General features: G+C 41.0%; 1 protein-coding gene across 8 annotated transcripts in view; it reads left to right on the forward strand.

The window, feature by feature from the left end:
- LOC113046396 (SH3 and multiple ankyrin repeat domains protein 1-like) overlaps window positions 1-24,121 on the forward strand; it is a 92,570-nt gene that overhangs the window by 63,744 nt on the left and 4,705 nt on the right. For 7 of the 8 annotated variants that reach the window (XM_026207261.1, XM_026207256.1, XM_026207265.1 and 4 more), the window contains 10 exons: window positions 11,490-11,572; window positions 12,054-12,178; window positions 12,325-12,460; window positions 12,571-12,651; window positions 17,890-17,898; window positions 18,194-18,220; window positions 18,320-18,376; window positions 18,983-19,095; window positions 19,297-19,417; window positions 20,362-23,902. In XM_026207261.1, coding sequence (XP_026063046.1) covers window positions 11,490-11,572; window positions 12,054-12,178; window positions 12,325-12,460; window positions 12,571-12,651; window positions 17,890-17,898; window positions 18,194-18,220; window positions 18,320-18,376; window positions 18,983-19,095; window positions 19,297-19,417; window positions 20,362-23,902 — 4,293 coding nt within the window. The remainder of the gene's footprint in view (window positions 1-11,489; window positions 11,573-12,053; window positions 12,179-12,324; window positions 12,461-12,570; window positions 12,652-17,889; window positions 17,899-18,193; window positions 18,221-18,319; window positions 18,377-18,982; window positions 19,096-19,296; window positions 19,418-20,361; window positions 23,903-24,121) is intronic. The other variant, XM_026207295.1, reaches the window with a different exon arrangement.

The raw sequence follows: 24,121 nt of genomic DNA on the forward strand, positions 1-24,121 counted from the left end.
TAGGATGTTTGGTCCCACTTTATATTATGTGGCTTTAACTACTATGTACTTACATCAAAGAATAAGTACAATGTACTTACTGTGTTCATATTGTATTGTAAAACACTTTTGCTGCTATTGAGGTGGGATAGGGGTAAGGTTAGGGAGAGGGTTGGAGGTATGGTAAGTTTAAGGGTGGGTTAAGGTGTAAAGTATGGGTCAACAGTGTAATTATAAATGTAATTACAGAAATTAAATACAGATGCAATTACATGTAGTTTTTAAAAAAATATAAGTACAATGTAAAAACATGTATTTACACAAAAAGTACATTGTACTAAATTATTAATTAAAATGTAAGTACATAGTGGTTAAGGCCACTTAATATAAAGTGGGTCCGGATGTTTTTTTGCAGTATTATTTAAGACCCCATGATTTTGATGCCCATTAGTACATTAGAATGTAAGTTTAAAAAAATATTTTAAACCAATATATATATTATTTTTTTTATTTTATTTTTTTTTACTAAGGAATATGGTCATCTCTTTCAACTGAATATAAATGTTTTATCTAAATATTATCCAACGTAATTACATAAAATTAATTTAAGAACTGGTTTCAAAGTATTAGACAAGGTAATTAATAGGACAAAAAAAGCTTACAGGTGTTTTTTTTTTTTTGATGAGTATGTTTTGCTTTTCTATAAAAATACTGTAGACTGTAAATACTGTATACTAGGAATATATCACTACCATTCAAAAGTTTTTGGTCAGTTATTAGGAAATGAAAGTTTTTCATCATTTTATCTCAGCTAGTGGATTGGAGGCTGAAAATGGGATGGGGTTTGGTTGTAAAAGTAGGGGGAAAAAACAATGCTAGATGCACATAATGAAAAGCAGCTAACCATTTAATTGAGTAAACTTAGCATGTGTGTCTAATTATCCTATGATTTAGGTATGTTACTGCAAATTTATCTTAATATGGCTAATACTAAAACAATATTTATCCTTGTGTTTATTCCATGATTAATGTTGGTAAACTCACACTTTTTCTGTCTTAACAATTGTATTTATATTTACAGAATTTTCAAAATGACAGAAAATCCAGATATCACATTCACTCAGACTCCTGTATTATGTGTCAGTCGGTATACAATGAATAAAAAGTTTGTGAATAAGGTTTGACCACAAGCAGCAACAGCAATGAAAAATGTGTAGTAATAAGAAACAAATGTTCATTCAGTAGCTGGTGATACTGATGATGTAACAGGCGGATGGTGGTTCAGAGCTGTAGTGCTCTACGGCTACCTGACAAGAGCACTAGAGAGTGCTCTCTCACTCTCTCACTTGTTCCCTGTCTCTCTCTACCTCTTAAACGCTGCTGTCAGTTTTATGAATGGGAAAACAGTGACTAGTGGAGGCAGTGATAGAAACATCACTCTGTTCAACTCACACGGCTGTTAAAGAAGAGAGGAAGAGGCAGATGTGCACATGAGAGGGAAGAGTAAAGAGAGACAGAGTGTGCGACAGTGAAACTGGTGTTTGGCATTTCAGTTGCACCTTCCCAACATTTTGATCTCCTATACTGCAGCAGGCGTGCATAGGCACATATTAGCCATGTGTTGTTTGTTTTCTATGTGAACAGGCATTAGATGAATGCGTGTGACCGTTATGCTGCGTCTTTCTGATTATTTTAAGTATCTCACGTCATAAACAGTGTTGCATTTTTGAGCTTGACTGATGTGTTAAAACAGTTCAAATGCTGTAACAACGTGCCTCAAGACACCTGCCATTCGTTCCTAGCTTTATTAAAATGCTAAAACGCTTCCTGTGTGAATGGCCTCTTAGCGTCCTTTACATTCAATGCATGCATTAGCTAATCAGCAAACAAACTCAGTCACCTCAAGCCCCTCTCTCTCTCTCTCCCTCTCTCCCTTCATCAAATTACATCACTTCTCTCCTCTTTCATGCTAAACCATGTCTTCCAACCAAACATTCTCTCTCTCTGTCCATCTATATCGCCCTCCCTCCCTTTCTCCTTGCCTTGCAAGCTCTCCCTCCTCCTCTGTCGCAGTCACAGTGAACCATCTCTCTCTCTCTCTCTCTCTCTCTCTCTCTCTCTCTCTCCGTCTTAAGTATGAAAGGGTTGGGAGAGCTAGGCCCTCGTTCTCACTCTCTCCGTCTCTCTCTCCTCCTCTCCTCCCCTCGCACGGCTCTCGCTTGCTGTTCTCTGGCTGGAAGAGGAGCAGCAGTAAGAGGAGGAGGTGGAGGAGGAGGAGGAGGAGGGGGGGGAAATGGCGATGGGAGGATGCGGAGAGGAGGATCTCTCTCTCTCCCTCTCCCTCTCGTCGTCCTGGCCGTCGCTAGGCCCTATGAATCGCAGCGTCTGGTTCATTTACAGGTATTGGCTGTTTTCATGTTTTTCTCATGGTTGGTAGAGAGGGAGAGAGGTGGTCTAGAGAGAGCGCCGCATGTGTGCAAGGAACGAGCCGGAGTGATGGAGTGGGTCGACTGGCAGGGATGTGTTGCAATGCACGCGTACGGACGTGTGCGTGTCTATGTGCAGAAGAGTAAGCGCTCGCTCGTGCATTAGCCAGCGTAGCGCATCTCCACTGCTGCATGCATTTGTGTGTGCGTGTCTGTGTGAATCGCAGCTTCTGTCTCTGCTCTGTTAACGGCCGCAGAATACAATGTCTGCCTCCAGCCAGATACACCTCTGCTCTGATGGACAGAATGCTAAACCGGTGTGAGCGTGTGTATGTATGTGTGGGATGGAGAGAGAATGTGCTGGGCTTTAGAGCTGGGCTTTTACTTTTGGGTTCTTCTACTGGGTGTGTGTGTGATCATACAACCCGTATGTACATTCAAGAAATGAAGAATGATCACTCACAAGGGGACATTTGTGCTGGTTTCATGTAACCCCTGCTGCATTTATTGTTGAATGTGCTCTGTTTGATGTGGTGCTGACCTCGAACCTAGAAGAGTTTTTGTGTGTTGTTCAGTGAAGTTATCATGTGTTGGCTGTTATTAGACCTGAAACTCTCATCAAGTTTGACAAGTACAACTTTGGCATGTTATTGTCCCTGCAATATGTTGGTGTTGGTTGGTCACTTTGAAGATTGTGTAATGTCATAATATTTGTACACTGAGATTGCGTAGGCTTCACTGCATGCACGGTATTTATGGATGCAGCTACTGTATAAACTGTCTGTATCACTTTATAGGATGAACCTAATGCCCAAAAGATCAGAGAGAGAGAGAGAGATAGAGAGAGAGGGGATGACAAGGGGTGTGTGAAATGTCTGTAACTTTAAAAAGGGAGTGCCAACTTGAAGGGAGACCATCACTTTCTGCACATCAATTCAGTCCTGGCTTGTTTTTTCGATCTGGGCAGGGATGAGTGGGTGAAATGGAGAATGGCCACCGTTGGCATCCCTCTGTGCAGGCGCGATGGAAGATATGTGAGGAGGAGTGCGGACGGACTGTTGGAGAGAAGAGAGGACCGAGATAGAAAGCAGGGTAGGAGGTGACACACAGAGGAGTTATTGACAGAGTTCAAAGGGAGATATGAGCGACCCCCTGGCCTTGGGTTCCTGTTCTTTAAGAGGTTCAAATAACAGCTTTTATATTTGGCTTTTAGATGGAGACTAGAGTTTGTAAGCATTCAAGGAAAGAGAGAGGAAAAAGAGAGAGAGAAATGAACAGATGGAGTGGGTCGAGGGCTGAGCCTGTGTACAGTGTGACTATCAGCATGTGGGTACAGTATGGTACAGTTGAAACAATATCTCACTTGCACTGGACATGCACACAAGCACTCACATAGACTTAGAGTGCAAACAAACTTCCAATACAGATATATATATATATATATATATATATATATATATATATATATATATATATATATATATCCTGGGCTCCTCCCAGTGGTCCTATTGCCATTTGCAGAAATTCATCTGCTCCCGGTAAGAAACAACCAATCAGAGCTGCGGTCCGTAACTTTGTTTGTGTTCAAAATGTAGAAAAATTTATATAATAAGCGAGTACACCATGAATCCATTTTCCAAACCTTGTTTTTAGCTTGTCCTGAATCACTAGGGTACACCTATAATAAGTGTTTATATTCAGACTATTTTAGATTGCTTCGGAGGTACCGCGGCGGAGTAACCCAGTACCTTTGTGATTCTTCATAGACATAAACAGAGAGAAGTAGTTCCGGCTACGATGTTCTTCCGCAAGACGCAAGCAGTTCTGTTTATTAACCGCTAGAGCGTCAAAAGTTACCGACTGCAGCTTTAATTCTTGGTTCTTTTAATTGTGATGATTTTGGCTCACACTGAACAAAATCCCACCAATCTCAATCTCAACAAATTAGAATACTTCATAAGACCTATATATATATATATGCTAAGAGAGTGTTATAGTTTAATACACTCACACGTTCAATGCACTTACTAATATATGTGGACCTGGTTGTTAGTTTGTATGTGCTTGCTTGGTTGTTTTCCACTTCCACAACTGCAACTTGCACTTGTACAACAATTAACATCACAAACACAACACTTGCCTGAATCCCTCTTACACTGACCTTAGAGTCAAACCCTGCCCTTATGCCACTAACACATTAAGATACCCCAAAGCACTTCATCCTGGATGAAATAAGACACATGGCTTTGGGCTGTACATGGACACCTGCAGCGTTTGGGTTTGGAGCTTTATAGCATAAAGGCAGTGTTTCTGATGGTGTTTATCAGACCTGCTGCACATGATTCATGAAATCACTGGCCATATGACTCATGGACTGGCAGAGACACTGTTGGACAAACAACCTCACTGACTCACTAACACAGTAACTGACTCATCTAACTCACTGAAACCTATACCATCTAAGTACAGTATCAGCATAACTGACTACTGACTTCAGACATTCACAAATATATCAGAGCAGTGACTGAATGACAGTGATTGATATAATGACTGAAGGAACTGTAAATCATTTCAACTGCTCATGAATCATTCTGGAGTCCCATATACACTCATTAAGAAGCATAAACATGAGTTGAGTACAGATGACATACTATACAAAGTGCTCTTATACTATATACTTAACTGTCTAGTGTATGATTTTTTTTTAATCTTCCAATTAAAAGTTTGACAGTGTATAAATTTTTAAGTGAACACATCACATTAATAAAACTATTAATACAACAATATATACAATATATAACACTGTGAAAAAGTATTAGGACATTGGTATTTTCACAAGCATAACTAACTAACTAAATAAATAAATAATACTTTTAAGTCAGTTCTTTCTATCTTTTGCTGTAGTGTGTCAGTAGGAAATATCAGTTTACATTTCCAAACATTCCTTTTGGCATTAATTGTAATTAACCAGTGACATTTTTGTATGCACAAGGATTGATCTACAGATCTCACAGTTCTGTGGATTCTGTGTCAAATGTTCATTATCTCTGCAAGCCTCTGAAAGTTGCATTGAAATTGCATTGCTCCACCTTTTCCTATTCCGAGCAAATAGTTATTTGCCTAAATATAGACATGATCTCAGACATAACCAGGCTTTTGTTATTTATTTATTTTATTTAATATTGTTTCTGTGGCCAGTTATGTACTTGGCCCAGTTTACACTGGTTTGATTTTGAAAACATTATGCTTGGGTGTTTTACTGAGATCCCTTTGAGGTGAACATTGGAATGCTGAATGACTAATTTTGTTCAATAAGGCTGCCAAGTGTGTGTACTGTATCACTCACTGTGCATGTCTACGTATTGTTCTGCCTAGTTCCTATATCCAGTTCTGGCCGTTGCTCAGGCAACCGCCAACATCTCACTAACAGTGCCCATTGCACATACAAACATCACATAGAAGATCTGCAGTCTCTATGTTTCCTAACTAAAGGACAAGATGATTGTGTTACTCTAGTGGATGGAATTTTCCTACTGTGTGACACTAGAACTACATTCAAGTTTGGCACAATGTTGTGACTTGGACCATACCCCTAGTCTCTTCCTTCTGGTCCTTGGGCAGTGAAAGGATACAGCTGGTTAAGTCTCCTCAACACAGAGCTAAAGGATGGGGATACTGTGTTCTGAACTGTAGTGAACTTGTTGACGAAAGATCGTGGATGCCAGAGTATTGTAAACAAAGCTTTGGTGTCAGTCAGATGGGCTCCACTGTGAATGGTTTTTAGTATTACAGCAACAGGAAGTGTACGGCAACCAACAAATGGCTTACTTATATGAGATATGTATTAAACATACACTACCATTTAGTTTGGGTCGGTTAGATTTATTATTAATTATTATTATTTATTTTTTAAAGAAACCTTTTATGCTCACCATGGGAGCATATATTGGATGGCAAATACAGTAAAAAAAAAGTCATATTGTGAAAGATGATTATAATTTTGTTGTTTAATATTGAATATTGAACTTAAATAGCAGTGTTCTATTAGATTTGAAAATATAATTTGATAAATTTATGATAGCAATGCTGTATTTTCGGCATCATTACTCCAGTCTTCAGTGTCACAAGATCCTTCAGAAATCATTCTAATATGCTGTTATGGTGCTTGAGAAACATTGAGAAACAACCGTGATACATTTTTTATTTGTTCAAAAGTTTTTAATTAATAGAAATTTCAAAAGAACACCATTTATTAGAAATGTAAATCTTTTGTAAAAATGTTATGTATTGGTGTTGTAAAGTGTTCATTTCTTTGAAACATCTTTCAGACCCCAAGCTTTTGATTAGTAGTGTAGATTATATTAGTGAGAGAGGACATACATTTAAATGTTACTTTGTATTTATTTCTATTACACATAACTCTGCATTTTTTTATTTTGGAAAATTACAGGAAAATAATTTTTTTAATCTGAAAACAAAGTTGCATGTTTTCATCTTGTGTATTGCTATTTGGTTCTTGGAATTCACTTCTGGTGCAACTCAGACACATCATCAGTGATGTATCCTTGGTTCATTGGGTGTTTCGGGTCTCACAACATCATACACCCTCGCCTAGGTGACCCAGCCAGGGTTGATCAGACCCTGGCTTGTTTCTGAGTAGCTTGTGTGATCCACAGATGACCACGCTTGATCCTCAGCCACCTTGATGCCTTCTGGCGGCATCCGTAATGATCTTGATGGCTTTCCTGATGTGCAGTCCCTTCACTCCAAGCATCTTGAGGGACCTGATGAGTGACTGGCCGATGAATACTCTACACCCGCCTCGATGGGATTGCATCGGGTCCTCCACCCCCTGCTTCAGCATTCGCCTGCCAGCACCTCTTACTTGGCCCCCTTCCTCTCAAAAGCCTCCTCCACCCGGTCTTCCCAGGGAATGGTCAACTCCATCAGGACCACTTGACTTGTTATTTCTGACACTAGGACAATGTCTGGCCTGAGCGTGGTCAATGCAATGTTTTCTTGGAATTTGAGCTGTCTCCCTAGGTCGACCTCCAGCTGCCAGTCCTTTGCTGTTGAGAGCAGCCCCCCGATTGCTTCAGGCGCTGATGTGGCTTCTCCCCGGCTTAAACAAAGGCGATGTTTTGTCTTGCTGGTTGCTGGTGTCTACTGCAGATGATCCCAGAACTGATGATCTCAGCACTTGGTCGTGGCGCCAACAGTAGCGCCCATCTCCCAGTGCTTTTGGGCAGCAGCTCAAGATGGCTCCAGGGAACCTCCACTCTGGCAAAGTGGGCACAATGGTGTATCTGCCAGGCCCCAGCGGAAGAGATTGGATGGACTGGGGAGGACATATACAGACTGAACCAGGAATTTGATCCGATGTGGCTCAGACTTCCACAATTCTGTCCATGATATCTTCCGGTCTGCCACCTGCTCCCATCGGGTCCATGCCCCCTGCTGCCGCATCCCTACTGACCTACTGCTGTGGGCTTCTTCCAACCCAGCTCGGACCTCATCTTGGATCAGCTGTCGCCTTTCCTTTGTCTGTGACTTTTTAAAGTGAGGTCTTGGATTGCTCCCAAGTCCTGCCCATCCACTGTCCCCACCAGCTCACTGTGTTGCAGTTGTGACTCAGTCTGCTCTACTGCCTCTTGGGCCTTCCTTTTCCTGCCGGTTCTGACCATTATGCCTGCCAAAGAGACCCTGTTGTCACTGGAGTCTCTGTACAGTAGCACCACTATTCATCGGGTTACCATAAACTCTTCCTTCAGACTGCTAAAAGGCAGTTTAAGTTTGTTATTCCTCACGTACAAGGCCATAACACTGATGCTTCGTGGTAGGAATAAGCACTTCCACAGGTAACAACTAACTTTACTCTTGAAGCATTCAACGGTGGTTATTGACACGTCATAGACCAGCAGTGGCCATAACAGTCGGGGCACGATGCCGTGCTGGTAGATCCAGGCTTTATATTTACCTGGCAGACCTGACTTGTCCACAGCCGTCTATCAGATTCCCAACTGTTTAGTGGTTGTCTAGAGTGATGCATTATCTTTCAGGGTGCAGTTGTAGATCTTGCCCAGACTCTTGACTGGCTTTTCTCCAACAGATGGTATCAGCATGCCTCCAAGCGAGAAGCGGAACTGGTCTGTTACCTTCCCTTTCTTCACCACCACGGACCTGGACTTGGCTGGCTTAAATTCCATCCTAGCCCAGTTGATGAGATGCTTTAGCCCTCGGAGGATCCATCTACACCCCGGGACCAGTGTTGTTGTCACTGTCAAATCATCCATGAATGCTCTGATGAGGGGTTGCCGTATACCTGATTTGGTGAGTGGGCCTCTGCACTCCACCTCTGCTGTCTTTATCAGCATATTAATAGCCAAGGCAAACAATATCGAGAAGATGATACATCCAGTGATATTACCCTTCTCAAGCTGATGAAATGCTGATGTTTCCGCTCCAGATGTGACTCTCAAACTGAAAGAATTGTAATAATCCAGTATGAGGTTCTTGATCTTGTCTGGAACGTGATGACAGTCAAGTTAGGTTTCTACCAGCCTATGTGGGATTGACCCATAGGCATTAGCGAGATCGAGCCAGAGGACTGCCAGATCCCCTTTGCCTTCACGTGCCTCACGTAACAGCTGGGTGACAACTTCTGTATGCTCAATGCATCCTGGCATCTTTGGGATGCCGCCCTTCTGCACAGAGGTGTTAATGTACGAGTTCCTCAGAAGGAATTCTGTCAGGCGACGGGCAAGAATACCAATTAAAATTTTTCCCTCAACACTGTGAAGCGAGATGACTCTGAACTGCTAGATGGTGTTTGAGTTCTCAATGTTTTGCATGTTCCATGCTCTTTGTCTCTTGAGCTATCACTGTAGGTGATACTGAGATATTTGTTAATATCTTCAGTGCACGCAAGATGGTCTCTTCTTTTCTACCCGAGAATTTTCTTCGTAAATCCAAACGGGTTAGAAATGAAGGCGACACGTTTCCTGGCTCTGTCCTTGCCCCTCCTCCTATGCCACTCTGCTTGCCGGAGGGTGGTTAGTCTTTTCCTCAGGGTGTGGCAGAGTTCTCCCAGACCAGCCTTTTCCTCCTCACTTGCCTTCTTGAACTGCCGTCCGGGCAGTCTAAGCTCACTCTTTAGCTGACTGATCTTCACTTCCCGCTGGCTTGGCTCTGCCACCCCTCTGTTCAGCTGTTGTTCCTTAATGCCGAACCTTCCAGCTCCAATGCTGATGATCATTGTTGACAGAGCCTGCAGTTTCTGGTCTGCATCCCCCCCTTGCAGTTGCTTCAAGGACTTGGTCCAGGTCTTCATCAAACTGGAGCGACTCTCTTTCCTTGTTGGCAGCAGGCCACTTGACCCAGCGGTGATTGGAATGTCTGAACTGGGGTGGAGCTTGTGGGGCTTGGAGTTTCTGGGCACTGTGGGGTGACTCCAAGCCGAGCTCCTCCTGCATCTCACCAGGTACTGTATCTGTGCGTTGCACCTCCTGCTTCCCCGTCAAACATTTCATTTTTGCCTGCTGGATCTTCAGGCCATGTCAGTTCTTGCAGACTTTGCCACATACGCAAACTGCACTCATTGTCGTTTCATTGCCTGTGTGTCCATCCTGTTGGTGTCCATCCCCTGCTGCACTTTTGCATTACAGATATCTTCGGCTACCTTGTTTGTTTTGTGAGCGCCTACACTTCAGAATAGTTCTGAAGCTACAAGTCATTGGAGTCTCATGTACAGTTCACAAATGGATGGGTTCAGGAGCTGGAGATCATAGAACCATCAATCAGTATACAGTAATCCGGACAAAGGTAAGCTGTGCTCTACCTAGCTGCTAGTTTAGTAACTCCCTTATGAAACAAAAATATATTGCAGTATATTGGAAAATATCATGTAATATATTAGGTAATATATTATATTTCAATATATTGAAAGCGGCAATCATTTGTATATTTTGCAATATATTATATAATATATGCATCATCAATATATTATTAAATGTATTCAAACATATAAAATATTAGAAAACAAAAAGGGAAAATAATATATTACAATATATCACAATATATTTTAAGAAATATATTGGTAAATATATTTTCCTTTCGTAAGGGCTGTTGGTGCTAAAAAACATTTTCAAAAGTGTAGTTAGTAGCTGTCAACCCTCCCGTTTTTTCCGGGGTTCTCACGTATTTGAGCTCTTTTCCCACTGTCTTCCCGTTTTATTATTTTCCTGTAAAATATCCCGTTATCTGTGCTGTTGTCCTGTTGCTACTCCTTGCCATACCAGCGAACATATGTTTTCAATGCTTTGTTTTGCTTACTTGAAAGCAACCTTAGCGTGATGTTGGGCTATTTAAGATAGCGTGGTTGTTGTGATAGCACGATTTCACGCCAATCTGTAAGCAGTCATGTCAGACTTAGCTTCACAACTCAGTCGAATTTTTTATGTCAGCAGAGGGAAAGCAACAGAGAGATGAATGTTGAAATTTCCAGTTTTTTGGACGAGTAATCCGGGAAATTTCCCCTATTTTCATTGTTGACTTAAGCTATATAAATGAATATTCAGATGTTATGGTCTCCGTGGTCGCACCTCCAAGCAGGAAAGTGGAGGAAAGTTAATCCATTCTCATTTTATTTTCCCCATGGCGATTATATGTATATATTATATATCCGAGTAGTAGTAAAGGAGGCCATCAACATGGTGGCCACGCCAAGTAATGACGTCACGACACCCAAGCCCTATTTGAAATATTGTAAACATTATATATATATATATATATATATGTGCCTCCCTACCGTTAAAAAGCACAGTAAACTGGCATAAAATTATTTTAGGACTGGAAAAATGGCACACTTCACCTTTAAAGAGTCAGTACAGGTTGTGCTAATGTATGCATTCATACACTGTACTCCACTTTTATCTGGCCTCTGACCCACCCCACCCCCTTCACTCAATAGCTTGTTCAGGATTTAAGAGTTTTCCTAATGCAGTGGAGATATTTACAACGTCTTCTGTCCTCTTTTATCTGCCTTTTTATCCCTTAATCTCTCTATTCTTTCTTTCCTTCCTTCAGTGACTACATAATCAAGGAGAAGACAGTCCTCCTGCAAAAAAAAGACAATGAAGGTTTTGGCTTTGTGCTGAGAGGAGCCAAGGGTAAGAGCAGGGCACAATATATTCTTTTTTACACATAAATATATGTTTCAGCATTTTAATTAGCATCAAAGTTAGATCGCAGATTTAAAATTGTAAAATTAACAGGATCATCTCAAATATATCAAATATAACTTCTGATTTTGTTTAAAACATATTTAATGTCATTAAAGCTGATGACTAAAAATGTGTGACATTACCCCAAAATGACTGTGCCCCAAAAACTACTGACAAAAATGGTTTTAATAAATCGATCGCCCTGAAATTCAGTGAATAATTCACACACATTCACTCTTTATCTCTTACACGCATATTTATACTGATACATTCCAAAATGAGATTTGTCTTTTATCACTAATCTTTTATCACTGTTCATCCTTTCTTTTTCTTGTGTTATCTCATAATTGTCCATGTATTGTAAACTTCAATAGAACATTCTGTACATGCACGCTACACTGATTATATAAATGTCCTCTCTTTGTAGCTCAGACCCCTATAGAAGAGTTCACTCCCACCCCAGCCTTTCCAGCACTGCAGTACCTTGAGTCTGTCGACGAGGGAGGTGTGGCTTGGAGAGCTGGTCTGCGAATGGGAGACTTCCTTATCGAGGTGTCTGCAGAACTGCATGATGGAACTTATATTATGTCCTTCCCTTTTTATAATTACTTGAAGTCTCTCAAGAATTGTCCTCATTACTCCATATCTCTCTTTCCCTTTCGGTCTCTTTCTGTATATTGTTTCTTTCTCTTTTCCAGGTGAATGGTCAGAATGTGGTTAAGGTGGGACACAGGCAGGTGGTCAATATGATCAGACAAGGCGGCAACAGCCTCATGGTCAAGGTTGTCATGGTTACACGAAACCCTGATATGGAGGAAGGGGTCAGAAAGAAAAGTAAGAGATACAAATTCACACAGCAGAGACAACAGTGAAGCATTACAATGTGATCATGACACCAGTGACTCTCTCTCTCTCTCTCTCTCTCTCTCTCTCTCTCCACACAGTCCCACAGCAGAGTAAAAGGCTGAACACACCAGCTATCGCTCTGCGCTCCAAATCCATGACATCAGAACTGGAAGAGATGGGTAAGATGTGTGAAATGGGAGGATGGAAGAATGGGGGAAAAAGCTAGTGCAGTGTTTCCCAACCTTTTTTTGACCCCTACAGCCCCCTCACTACAACTCAATCACCCCTTAATCAACACAAACCAGAAATGTTTCACTTGAATTCATATTATGATGGATATCATTTTCAATTATCATTCTACCAAGTGACACAGAAATCTGCCTCTGTCGGGTGATTTTATGTAGTTCATACTCTACTGTTCAAAAGTTTGGGCTAATTAAGACTTTTTAAATATTTTTATAGAAGTGTCATATGTTTACCAAGGCTGCATTTATTTGAGCAAAATACAGCAAAACAGTAATATTGTGAAATATTATAACAATTTAAAATGTTTTCTAGTTCAGTATATTTAAAAATCTAATTTAGCAAAGCTGAATTTTACTCCAGTCTTCAGTGTCACATGATCCTTTAGAAATCATTCTGATATACTGCAAGAAACATTTCTTATTATTATCAATGTTGAAAACATTTCACTATCATACATCCAGTCATACATAAAGTTAAGAAATCAAGCACAGTGTTGTGCTGTTTAATTTGTGTGGCTTAATAAATGTGTCATTTTATCAGGGCTTTTATCAATAGAAAGTAAAAAAAAAAAAAAATTGTTATAAAAAACAGTATATATAAATCTCTTCTAATAGTCTTACTGTCATTTTTTATCAATGTAATGCATCCTTGCTGAATAAAAATATCAAATTATAAATAAAAAATTTAAAAAATTAAAAAAAACATTTTGAACAGTAGTGTATATAGCATTATTACATAAAGTACAAAACAAATAATGATAAATATTTGCAAACAAATATTTTAATCTATTATCAGCCCTAATTTTATTAGGTGTAATTTCTGTTTTATGGGTTTAGGGTTTGCAAAAACCAAAACCTTTTAAGCACTCCCAGCTCATGTAACCCCCAGCTGGGAATCACTGCACTAGAGAACAGAACCATAAGGTTTAGAGAGAGAGAGAGAGAAAGAAGACAGTGAAGAGAGGAGTTCAAGAGAGGATGAAAGAGTCAAATAGAACAGTTTGAAAGAGAAAGAGAGACAGAGAAAGACAGCATTAAGAATGTTCTCTCACTGTTCTTTCAGAAGTTCCACACTGTCACTACCAGCACCCCCACTACAGGTAACCCCCCAAAAACTGTTCCCTCCCAACCCTAATATCCCCCCAGCTTCCACCTTATCCCTCAATCCTATACCTGCAACCTCTCTTAGCTTTAACCCTAAACCTCAATCTAAACCACCTTCCTTAAAGTCACACATCTCTGGCTCTCAGTTTCTGAGTGCTACGTGTGTTGTTGTAGGAACGCAGCGGGCAGTGGGCATTGCTAGAGAGGCACAGTGTGTGCTTGCTCAAGGTGTCACCATCACTGACAATCATTTAGTTTACCAATCAGGCTTATATAACATTGAGAGGACCAGAGGAGAGCATTTAAATGGCCCACCACCAAGTCAAACACAGCTTATTGTCATCTGTATCCAAATTGCTGTACACACCTTCCTCTATCAACCTTTAAAACTAAAATCACCTCTTATAGTCCACTGAGGCATGTTTTCCCTTCTCCCTTCTCTTCAGCCCAAGCAATATTCTCAAAACTCACAGTGGCTACTGTAAATGCTCAATACTCTCCTCAGCCCAGTTCCCATGGTTCAGTAGTCAGGGTTAATGTGAGGGTAATACAGTTCAGTAATAGTGAGTACTTGTTATAGCACTCAATCAAATTGGCAGGCTTCTACACAGGTTCTGGTGAAAATCAGGAACAGGTTTAAAACATAGTAAATCATAAACATAGTCATGCTTACAACGAACCCTTTCTAAGCAAGAACTAGATGTAACCAGTTTGCCAAGTTCCTGATATTTATTTTTTACAAGATATTCTTAGTTTATCCTAAGCACTTAGTACCATGTAAACAGGACATACATGCACAACTGTCTATTCAGTACAGATGGACAATATATCAGCTGTCATATTTATACTGTTATAAGTAAAAGAGGCCAATATATATGTATACACTACTATGCAAAGTTTGGGGTCAGTAATATCACAGGGGTCAAAATGTGATCAAAATTCATCAGAAGGTACTGTAAAGACCTTTATATTGTTACATTGTGACTTCATTTTTTCAAATAAACGCTGTTCTTTTGAGTTTTCAATTTCTCAAAGAAAACTGAAAAAATGTGCAACACTTCCCCAAAAAATGTTAAGCAGTTTTCAACATTGGTAATAATACGAAAAGTTTATTGCGCACCAAAGCAGCATAATAGAATGTTTTTTGAATGATCATGTGACACTGGATTGATTTCTGCAACAAACAATAAATTATGTTTGATACATTACATTTATCAATTTAATATATAAAAAAATAAAAATAAAATAAGAGTAATAATACGTATAATTATTTATTTATAATTATAATATATTTATATTGAATAAATATACCAATAAAAGTCCTCTTATAAGAACATTTAAAAATATATATTTTTTAAACGTATTGTCAATAAAATATAATGATCACAAACAATCACAGAATGCCAAATTATTACCTGTTAATAAATATATATTTTTTATCTATGACTCACAGGCATCATCTTTTTTATCGTATTTATGACAATTACATTTTCCATAGTTTTTTTTTTAATGAGACTAGACCATAGATATGTTTGATTTCTTTATCAATTCTACATTTCTGAAATGAATAGTTGTTGAATAGGAAAGTTGTAGAAAGATGTAAATAAGTTCAGACTACTCATTTGACATGGTTGATACACAATCACTATTTCAGATCAAATAACTGTAATACTGTATCAGTATTGCAGCTATGCGCTGCTGTTTCAGAGCAAAACACCAAGCTTTGACATTTCATTCACTGACACGCTTCACTCTGCAGCGTTTTTGCAACATTTTGAAAATTCATATACAGTAAAAAAATACAAAAGTTAAAATAAAAAATAATTAAATATTAGCACTGTATTTTTAAGTGTACTGTACAATAACTGTATTTTTATTTAATACTCATTTTTATTTTAAAATAAATAAATTATCACACTTTATTTATTTATTTAAAAAAAATAGACTAAATAAAGTACAATAATACTAATATTTATATGATTAATTATTTAATTTTTTTTATAGTTATACACTATGTGCAGTGTGAGCACCAAACCAGCTGCTTTCATGAGAACCAGTCTAAAAAACTTATGTCCACCCCTGGTTATTACATTATTTGAGTGAACTAGCACTTTATTGCGAACCAGTTTATTATTGTCATCAGATTTACCCACCCCTAAATATACAGTAGGTATAGGAAAGAATCACCTCTTTAAAATAATCACATTTTGTTGCATTGCAGACTGAAATGAAGACGGACACAGTTTTATTTTATCCAGCTGAATTTTCACATTTACCCAGCTGGATCTGTCTCTGTCTCACTCTCTACTAACTTTGCACATCTAGACTTGCTATATTTGCCCACTCTTCTTTGCAGAACTGCTCAAGTCCAGGTAAATTTGATGGTGAGCATTTGTGGACTGCAGTCATCCACAGATTGTCAATGGGGTTTGAGTCTGGGCTCTGACTAGACCATGCAAGGACATTCAGCTTTTTCTCTCAGTTTTGCTTTGTTCTTTGGGTCTTTATCTTGTTGGAAGGTAAACCTTCTTCTCATTGACAACTTTCTGGCAGAGAGCAGCAGATTTTCCTCAAGAATTTGATCATATTTTTCCTTCTATCCTGACATGTGCTGCAGAGAAACACCCAGAACAGGACATTAGCACATCCAGGCTTTACCGGAGGAATGCTGTTATTTGGATGATGAGCCAAATTGGATTTCCAAAAGTCATATCATTTAATTCAATTTTAATAATTTAATTAATAATATATAATTTTTTTTTTTTTTTTTTTTTTTTTGGAAATCTCAGTCATGACTGCATGTGGCCTTTCTTGAAGAGTGGCTTTTTTTCTTGCAACCCTCCCATACGAGCCACATTTGTGCAGAATTTGTGATATTGCTGTCACATGCACACATTAACAACACTTTGTCATAAATTCCTGCAGCTGCTTCAGAGTTGCTGTAGGCCTCTTGGTCGCCTCTCTGACCAGTTTCCTCCAGCTCTTTCATCCAGTTTGGAGTGACGTCCTGATCCAGAGAGGCTCTGTGTTGTACCAAATACCTTTCACTTCTTAATAATATACTTCACTGTGCTTATGCATTGATATAGGCTTTGTGTGCCATTTAGAAGGTGATTAGTTACATCTGATTGAGTTTACAAGTCATTTTTAAGAGGGGATGATCCTCAGTGATTCTGTTTTTTTACTTTTTTTTTTCCTGACATGTTGGTGTTATATCTTTCACTTGGATATTATAAGTCTTATAAGTTAGAGTAAATGCAGCTGGATAAAACTGTGTCCGTCTTTATTTCAGACAGGAAAGTGACAAAATGTGATTATTTTAAAGAGGAGTGATAATTTTCTATACCCAATGTATAAAAAGCAAAGTGTGATTGTTTTTTTTTTTACATGTTGGCCAAGTTGTGGCCCACTAAGTGGGTGTTTTGTCCCAAATAAACTACTGTTTACAAAAGATGTAATGCCAGAAGTCTGGAGAGTAATGTAGGCCACAAGAGGAATGCATGTCTGTTGTACCATTTAAAGCTGTTTAAGCTAATACTCTATTATTAGAACTTGATCATAGTGATTCTAATGTGTTACTGTTGTAACTTCTCAGTGTACTGCAGGTGTCTCAGGTGTTTAATGTGTGCAGGTATTATGTTATGTGAGTGAAGAACTCAACTTTTCAGATGTATTCACCTCTCCACCTGGTAGAGTGTCCCACCTCACTGGCTGCCATGCTCTGAAGATAGCCGAGATTGCTCTATAGCATGAATGTGTTGCTGCACTGGTACCTTATAAAACAGGCAACAGCACCTAAATGTAAAAAGATAGACAGAATCAACTCTAGGAATACAAAAGGGCAGATCAACCCCTTCTCTCATTCCCCTAGAATCCCTCATCTTAATATACATACAGAAACACCTACACAAGCATACACAATCCCTATATACTCACTTGTGGCTTTTATGAACCTTTCCTGCACACTTTTGTTGCACGGGTTGTTTTTTAGTTGATTGATTGAAACCCTAACAAACCTGTCTTATAACCTCCACAATCTTTCTGTCTGTCTTTGCATTCCATACACAGTGGACAGAGGTAAGAGACACTCCAGTTTCACTTCACGTATTTTGCTATGGTTGCATGTGAATATGATTGGGAGTGCATTTTGTGTGCATCCTGGATTTTTTTTTTTTTTCTGAAATTTGAAATCTGAATTTGACATTTTTTCTGTTTGTTTGTGCTTGACCTAAAATTTTTTTAAAAAAAGTGTTTAATCTCTTGCTACTTGTTAGATGATGTAAATGTGATTACAGCATTAACAGGTCATACAGTATTACTACAAGCTGATGGTGTTCCACCTTAGATTGACTCTCTGTTTGCTTGATCACAGCCTCTGCCCCTTGGAAAAAAAAATCAGGTAAAGCACTTTGTCCACTCTGTCTGTCTTGTATGAGACACTTGACCTAATGGATCTGCAAATATTTCTTATGGGATTAAATCTGTCCATCTGTTACAGAGTTTGAGTCTTCACAAGCTACAGAGAAGAAGAGGACAGTTTATCAGATGGCTTTGAGTAAGAGTCATTGGTTTTATACAAGGGGATTGCCATCTAGTCATACATAAAGTTCAGAAATCAAGGAACAGTTCACCCAAAAATTAATAGCCTGTCATCAGTTATTCACTGTTACATCATTGTATGACTGAGCACCAAAGAGATATTTATTAGAATGTCTGAGTCACTCACTTCATACAGTGAAAATGGGCAGAGACAAAAAAAACAACAAAAAAAGCATCATAAAATTTTCCTTGTCCAAGTCTTATGAACAATATTCCAAGTGTTTTGAAGCCATATGATAGTTTTGTGTAAGCTATAGTATAGGCTGAAATGTATTTTATTATTCATTGAAAATCATGCTTGGCAGGCATGACCACAATGTACTTTCATTGTATGGAAAAGAGTAGCTTTGTTACTCTGCTATAAATAAATCCTTTTTGTTCCATGGAAGAAAGAATGGGTTTCAAAGACACATGGATGAGCAATGATGACAGAGTTATCATTTGTTGGGTAAACATCTCCATTTAAATCCAAGCTAAATCCCTCCAATTCAAGCTAAAAATAAATAGTTAGTTAATTAATAATTGATTTATTAATTTCCCTCTCTCTTTTATTCTATGTCAGATAAACTGGATGAGATTTTAGCAGCAGCACAGCAGACTATCAATACCAATGAGGCCCCAGGGCCCCGAGTACAAGGGGTAAAAAGAGAACGGGGCAGAGGCTTTTATAATGAGGTGTGTTTGTGTATGAGACCATTGAAGCAGTTATTAAAGATCACTAAGACCACTGATGATTATGAAAAAATTATTTATTAGATGGTGCTTTGGATTTACTGAGCTAAATTTTCTTTGCAGAAATTTTTTAGCAAAACTGAATTATGTAGAAAATTTGTGCATAATGTTTATAATGTTCTTTCTTTCCATTTATTTTGGTAGCCAAGTTTCGACCAAGTGGGAATTGGGATGACATCATCTGGGGCAGGGTTAGGATATGACCGTGGTCAGTTTATGTCTGGCCATGGCCCCCCGCACGGTATGCTGCGACAGAAGTCCATCGGTGAGGCTGTCTGTTAGTCCATCTGTCTGTCTGCACACCTGTCTGTATAACCATACTGCTGTATGTCTATGGTACGTGCGTTTAGAGCACTCAAAAGAGTGCAGCTGTGGATTTGCTTTAATGCTTATCATCTGTAATGCTTTATTGCTCTAGAATAGAGACCGTACATTTCAGTTGTTGAAACAGTCCATAAGAATCTTGTCAGGGGTTTGACTGGTTTACTGGAGAAACCAATTGCCATAACAAAGGTGAATTAGATGTATTTCTTAGTGTTCATTCTTGGTTGGACTATATAATTTGCAGCCCATTTAAAACCACCAAGATAATTACAGAAGCACACTATCTATATTATAAGAAATGCTTTCTGTTCCATATAAATGTCATCATGTGCTTAAATGTTTAATATTAAAATGTTCACTTTCTTGGGTTGCACAATTGGGAACTTTATTTACATAAAAAATAACAACAGCATTTTTTTTTTTGCATGCCATGAGATAGCTATTGTGTATTTGTGTCACTTCTTTTTGTCATCAAGATGACTTTATGTATGTATTGCATTTGTCCTTGTATAACACAATGTAGCTAAAACCGGTCTGCACTGACACAAAATAGCATTTCAGAAGTAGAGAGGTGAATGGCTTGTACATGTTACTGTTGAGAGATATCCCAGTTATGGTAAAAACAGGAAAGCAGACAGACAGACAGACATAATTCAAGATGGTCTCATTTCTATTTCCCATTTTATTGTCCTCTGCTCATTTTTAGGACATAAAGATTTTTTTTCATCTCCTTCTCTTTTATCACATACAGCTGATGTACATTATCTTTCTCTCTCAAACATATTTTTGTTTTGTGTTTGTTTTGTAACACTATTTTTTATTCATACTCCATTTCTTTCCTTGAAAATACATTTCATCTCTCTTTTCGGTTTTCTTTTTCTGCAGGTGTTCCAGAGGAGGAGAAGCAGTTACTTCATCCTCCAGCCATGAAGTTTGCCCGCAGTCTTTCAGTACCTGGCCCAGATGACATCCCTCCTCCACCTACTACAGCTCCCCCTGAGCCCCCTTTCTCCTCAGCTCCCCCTCTTGGCTTTAGGGGCAAGACATCCCAGCAGCCATCTGTTTCTGTATCCCAAACCACTTCCTCTTCTGCAAATTTTCAGCTCTACTCACAGTCAGTGTCTGTCACTCATGGCCCCAGAGACAGGTCCCCTGGACCACCTGCTGGGTCTGGAACTGGGGACCTCTCTTACTCCCATGCTCACGCCCACCCCTCTGTGCCAAGCAGGACTGCATCCAGGAAGGTGATTGGGTACACAGGGGACCTTGCAGGGGCTGGAGGAGCACCAGGGGTAAAGGCTGCAGCATTGAGAAGGGGCTATAGCAATGCAGTACCACCCACTAGCGTTGCTACTGTTATTCCCCAACAGCAGCAGACTACTCAGAGCCAACCTTCCAGGGTGGACCGCAGTGTGATAGGGGCAGGAGCAGGGGCAGGTGGTGTGCCGAAAGGTGGTGCCCGGAGAGGGAAGGGGCCCTTGGTGAAGCAGTCAAAGGTGGAGGATTTGCGCCAGGGCCAGGGCACACTGGAAGGGAAGGGGTCAATGGAGAAGAGTTCAATTCCTATCCCAACAATCATCGTTAAAGCCCCTTCCACCAGCAGCAGTGGTCGTAGTAGCCAAGGCAGCAGCACGGAGGCTGAACCGGCTACTCCAGGAGAGAGTGACAGTTCTAAACCCCAACCTGTTGTTCCCCCGCCTGCGCCCACCGTTCCACCACCAGCCCCTCCATCTAGACCTGCTCCACCACCCCCATCACTTCGTACACAAGAGAATTTGGACTTTACCAGCCAGTTTGGTGCTGCCATAGTAGGGGCAGCTCGCAGGGATCGAGAAAGATTCCATGAAGCACGACGAAAGAGTGCCTCCTTTTTTCTTTCTGCTGAGGAAGAGTTGGGTGGAGCAGGAGAAGCGGGTGGACGGACGCAGACTTCCCAACAGCAGCTGAGTTCCCAGCCTTCACCACGCCTGCGACCATCCAAATCTATAGATGAAGGCATGTTCTCAGGTGATACTTTTATCCACCACACACGCAGTATGCCCCCTGCCTTTGGCCTGCCTGAGTACTCCTCACCTGCTCCTCCTGGGGATTACCAGCCTAAGTCTGTACCTGCTGACTTCTATGGGGCGGGGGGCCGACAACAACAACAACAGCAGCAGCAGCAGCAGCAAACCTCCACTACAACTTTCATTCACCCATTAACAGGGAAAGTTCTGGACCCTTCATCCCCACTAGGGTTGGCATTGGCAGCACGGGAGCGTGCTTTGAAAGATGATGGTCGCATACGCAGAGAGAGGACCACTGAACATCATTTTACCCGTCAGTTGTCCAGCATTGGGGCCTTTTCCTCATCCACTGCACAACCAACATCACACATCTCCTATTCAATGGTCTCGTCTTCCTCTGCAACCTCCTCTGCTGCTCAGTCCTCAAGTTCCTCCTCATACCTTGTTACCTCCTCATCGTTAGCTGCCACCACCACATCTACTCGGCCTCCATCTCCCAGGATCTTGCGTGGAGCAGGAAGCAGCTGGGGTGAGGAAGCAGGGGTTGGAGAGCGTGCAGATAGGGAGGTTGCTGGTACCTCTGCTCCCAGAGAAGGCCTAAGGGTTCGTTTCTCTGAGGATAAAACTGTCCACACTCACAACTATCAGTCTCAGCACTATCAGCCCACCTACAAGGAGCGTGAACGAGAGCGTCAGAGAGAGAGGTCACGAGAAAGAGAGAGGGAAAAAGAGATAGAAAAAGCTCAGACCCAGTTACAGCAGCAGTCCACACAGTCAACAACCCAGCAGCCTCGTCGCCCCTCGTTCTTGAGGATGGAGAGTGAGGCTGGTGCATACATCCTTTCCTTGACACCACCTACTCCAGCTCCAACAACAGCCCCTACACGTCCTTCAGCAGGAGCTGCAGGTGAAAGTGGCACAGGTCTGATGGTTCTCCCTCCCCCAGCTCCCTCAGTGGATGTAGATGATGAGTTTGTGTTTGCTGATCCACTCCCTCCACCTCTGGAATTTGCCAATAGTTTTGATCGTGGTTTGGGTTATTCTGCAATATTGTCACACAATGTGACAGCCCGCCAGCAGCTTCACCCTCCCCCACCACCTCCTCCCCCTCCAAAAGACTCCTTTATGACTGGGTTCCCACCTCATACGCCCCTGCCTTCACCACAGGCAGGAGATTCCACAACTTCCAGCCTTACTTCCTACGACAGTGAGGTTGCCCACCTCACCCAGTCAGCCCCCTCTCCCTCTTCATCTTCCCCCAACCCAAAACCCCCTCCCTCCCCCTCCACCTTGCAGCCTTCTGGGCCACCTCCACCTCCTTCTGTATCACCTCCGCCTCCACCCACCTCCTACCATAGACCATTTGGCCTATCTCAGTCACAGCACTTATACAACAGTGCAAATTCAGCTGGACGCTCCTCTTCTCCGACTCCACCTCCTCTCTCTATTCCAGCTCCACCTGCCTACCGGGGTCCTTCAGCAGCAACATCCACCCCAGCAACTTCTGTAAGTCTTAGAGGAGCCCCAACTGTGACTGCAAGCTGTTCCACAACTGCTACAACTGTCATCTCTTCTACTACTTCGGCTGCTGCGGTCACACCACACACACGCTTAGCAACTGTATCCACGGTAGCTACAGGGGGTAGCAGACGGCCCAGTGCAGAGCATCATCCACCACCCAGTGTCGCTGCAGCTAAGAGTGGCGAGTCCCAGGAGACAGTGGTAGATTCTGGGATTGAGGAGCTGGATAGCCGAAGCAGCAGTGACCATCACTTAGACAACATCCTTGCACTCAGTGGTAGTGGGGTCAGAGAAAGGTTGGAGAGAGCAGGGATGGGTAGCATAGGTGGAGTTGGAGAGAGAGTTGGGTCAACAGATGCTGACAGAAGTGGGACTGAATTTTTAGAGTCTTACATGAGCTATCTTGATGGACAGACTTTTGAAATGCACAATACCAAAGCTACAAGCACTGCATCCACCTACCCAAAAACACAGAGGTACAGAGAAGGGAGTCAGGCTTGCGATCTTCGACGCCAAACCAGCACAGCACCCCCTGCATACCACCGTCGTAGGGAGGAGGAAGAGGAGGAGGATGAAGTAGAAGAGGGAGAGGAAGAGGATGTGAATGCCCGTGATGCCTTTGGAATGATTGAAGGGCCAGGGATCGCTCGCTCCTCTGTAATGTACTTTGACCGGCCCCGCACTCCAGAGATAAAACCACTGTGGGGTGATGGGTCAGCCGTACAGTCCGTAGGGGAGGGAGGGGTTCAGCCCGGTGGGACATATGTGGAGGCACGTAAACTACATCCTCCCATGTCCGGTATGAAGGCAAGCATCATCAATGAACTAAGCACCAAATTACAACAGAGGAGCAAAGGAACAGAGAACTGGGGAGCTCAGAGATCACTGAGCAGACATAGGTATTTGTGTGTTATCAGTATAGGTATATGTGCATGACTGTGTGTAAATGTCTGCATGGTGGCCTTGAAAAGGAGACATGTGGCATGAAAATCTCTAAGCTGCCCAAGCACTGTGTGATTTGGTATGCATGAACTCCTGGGATATTCAGAGTAACATAATGTGTGAAAATTGTTTTGTAACTGCCATTTTATTATTCAGTGTCTCAAACACCAATGAAC

This window comes from Carassius auratus, chromosome 3 (assembly GCF_003368295.1).
Source record: "Carassius auratus strain Wakin chromosome 3, ASM336829v1, whole genome shotgun sequence".
Classification (NCBI taxonomy): Eukaryota; Metazoa; Chordata; class Actinopteri; order Cypriniformes; family Cyprinidae; genus Carassius; species Carassius auratus.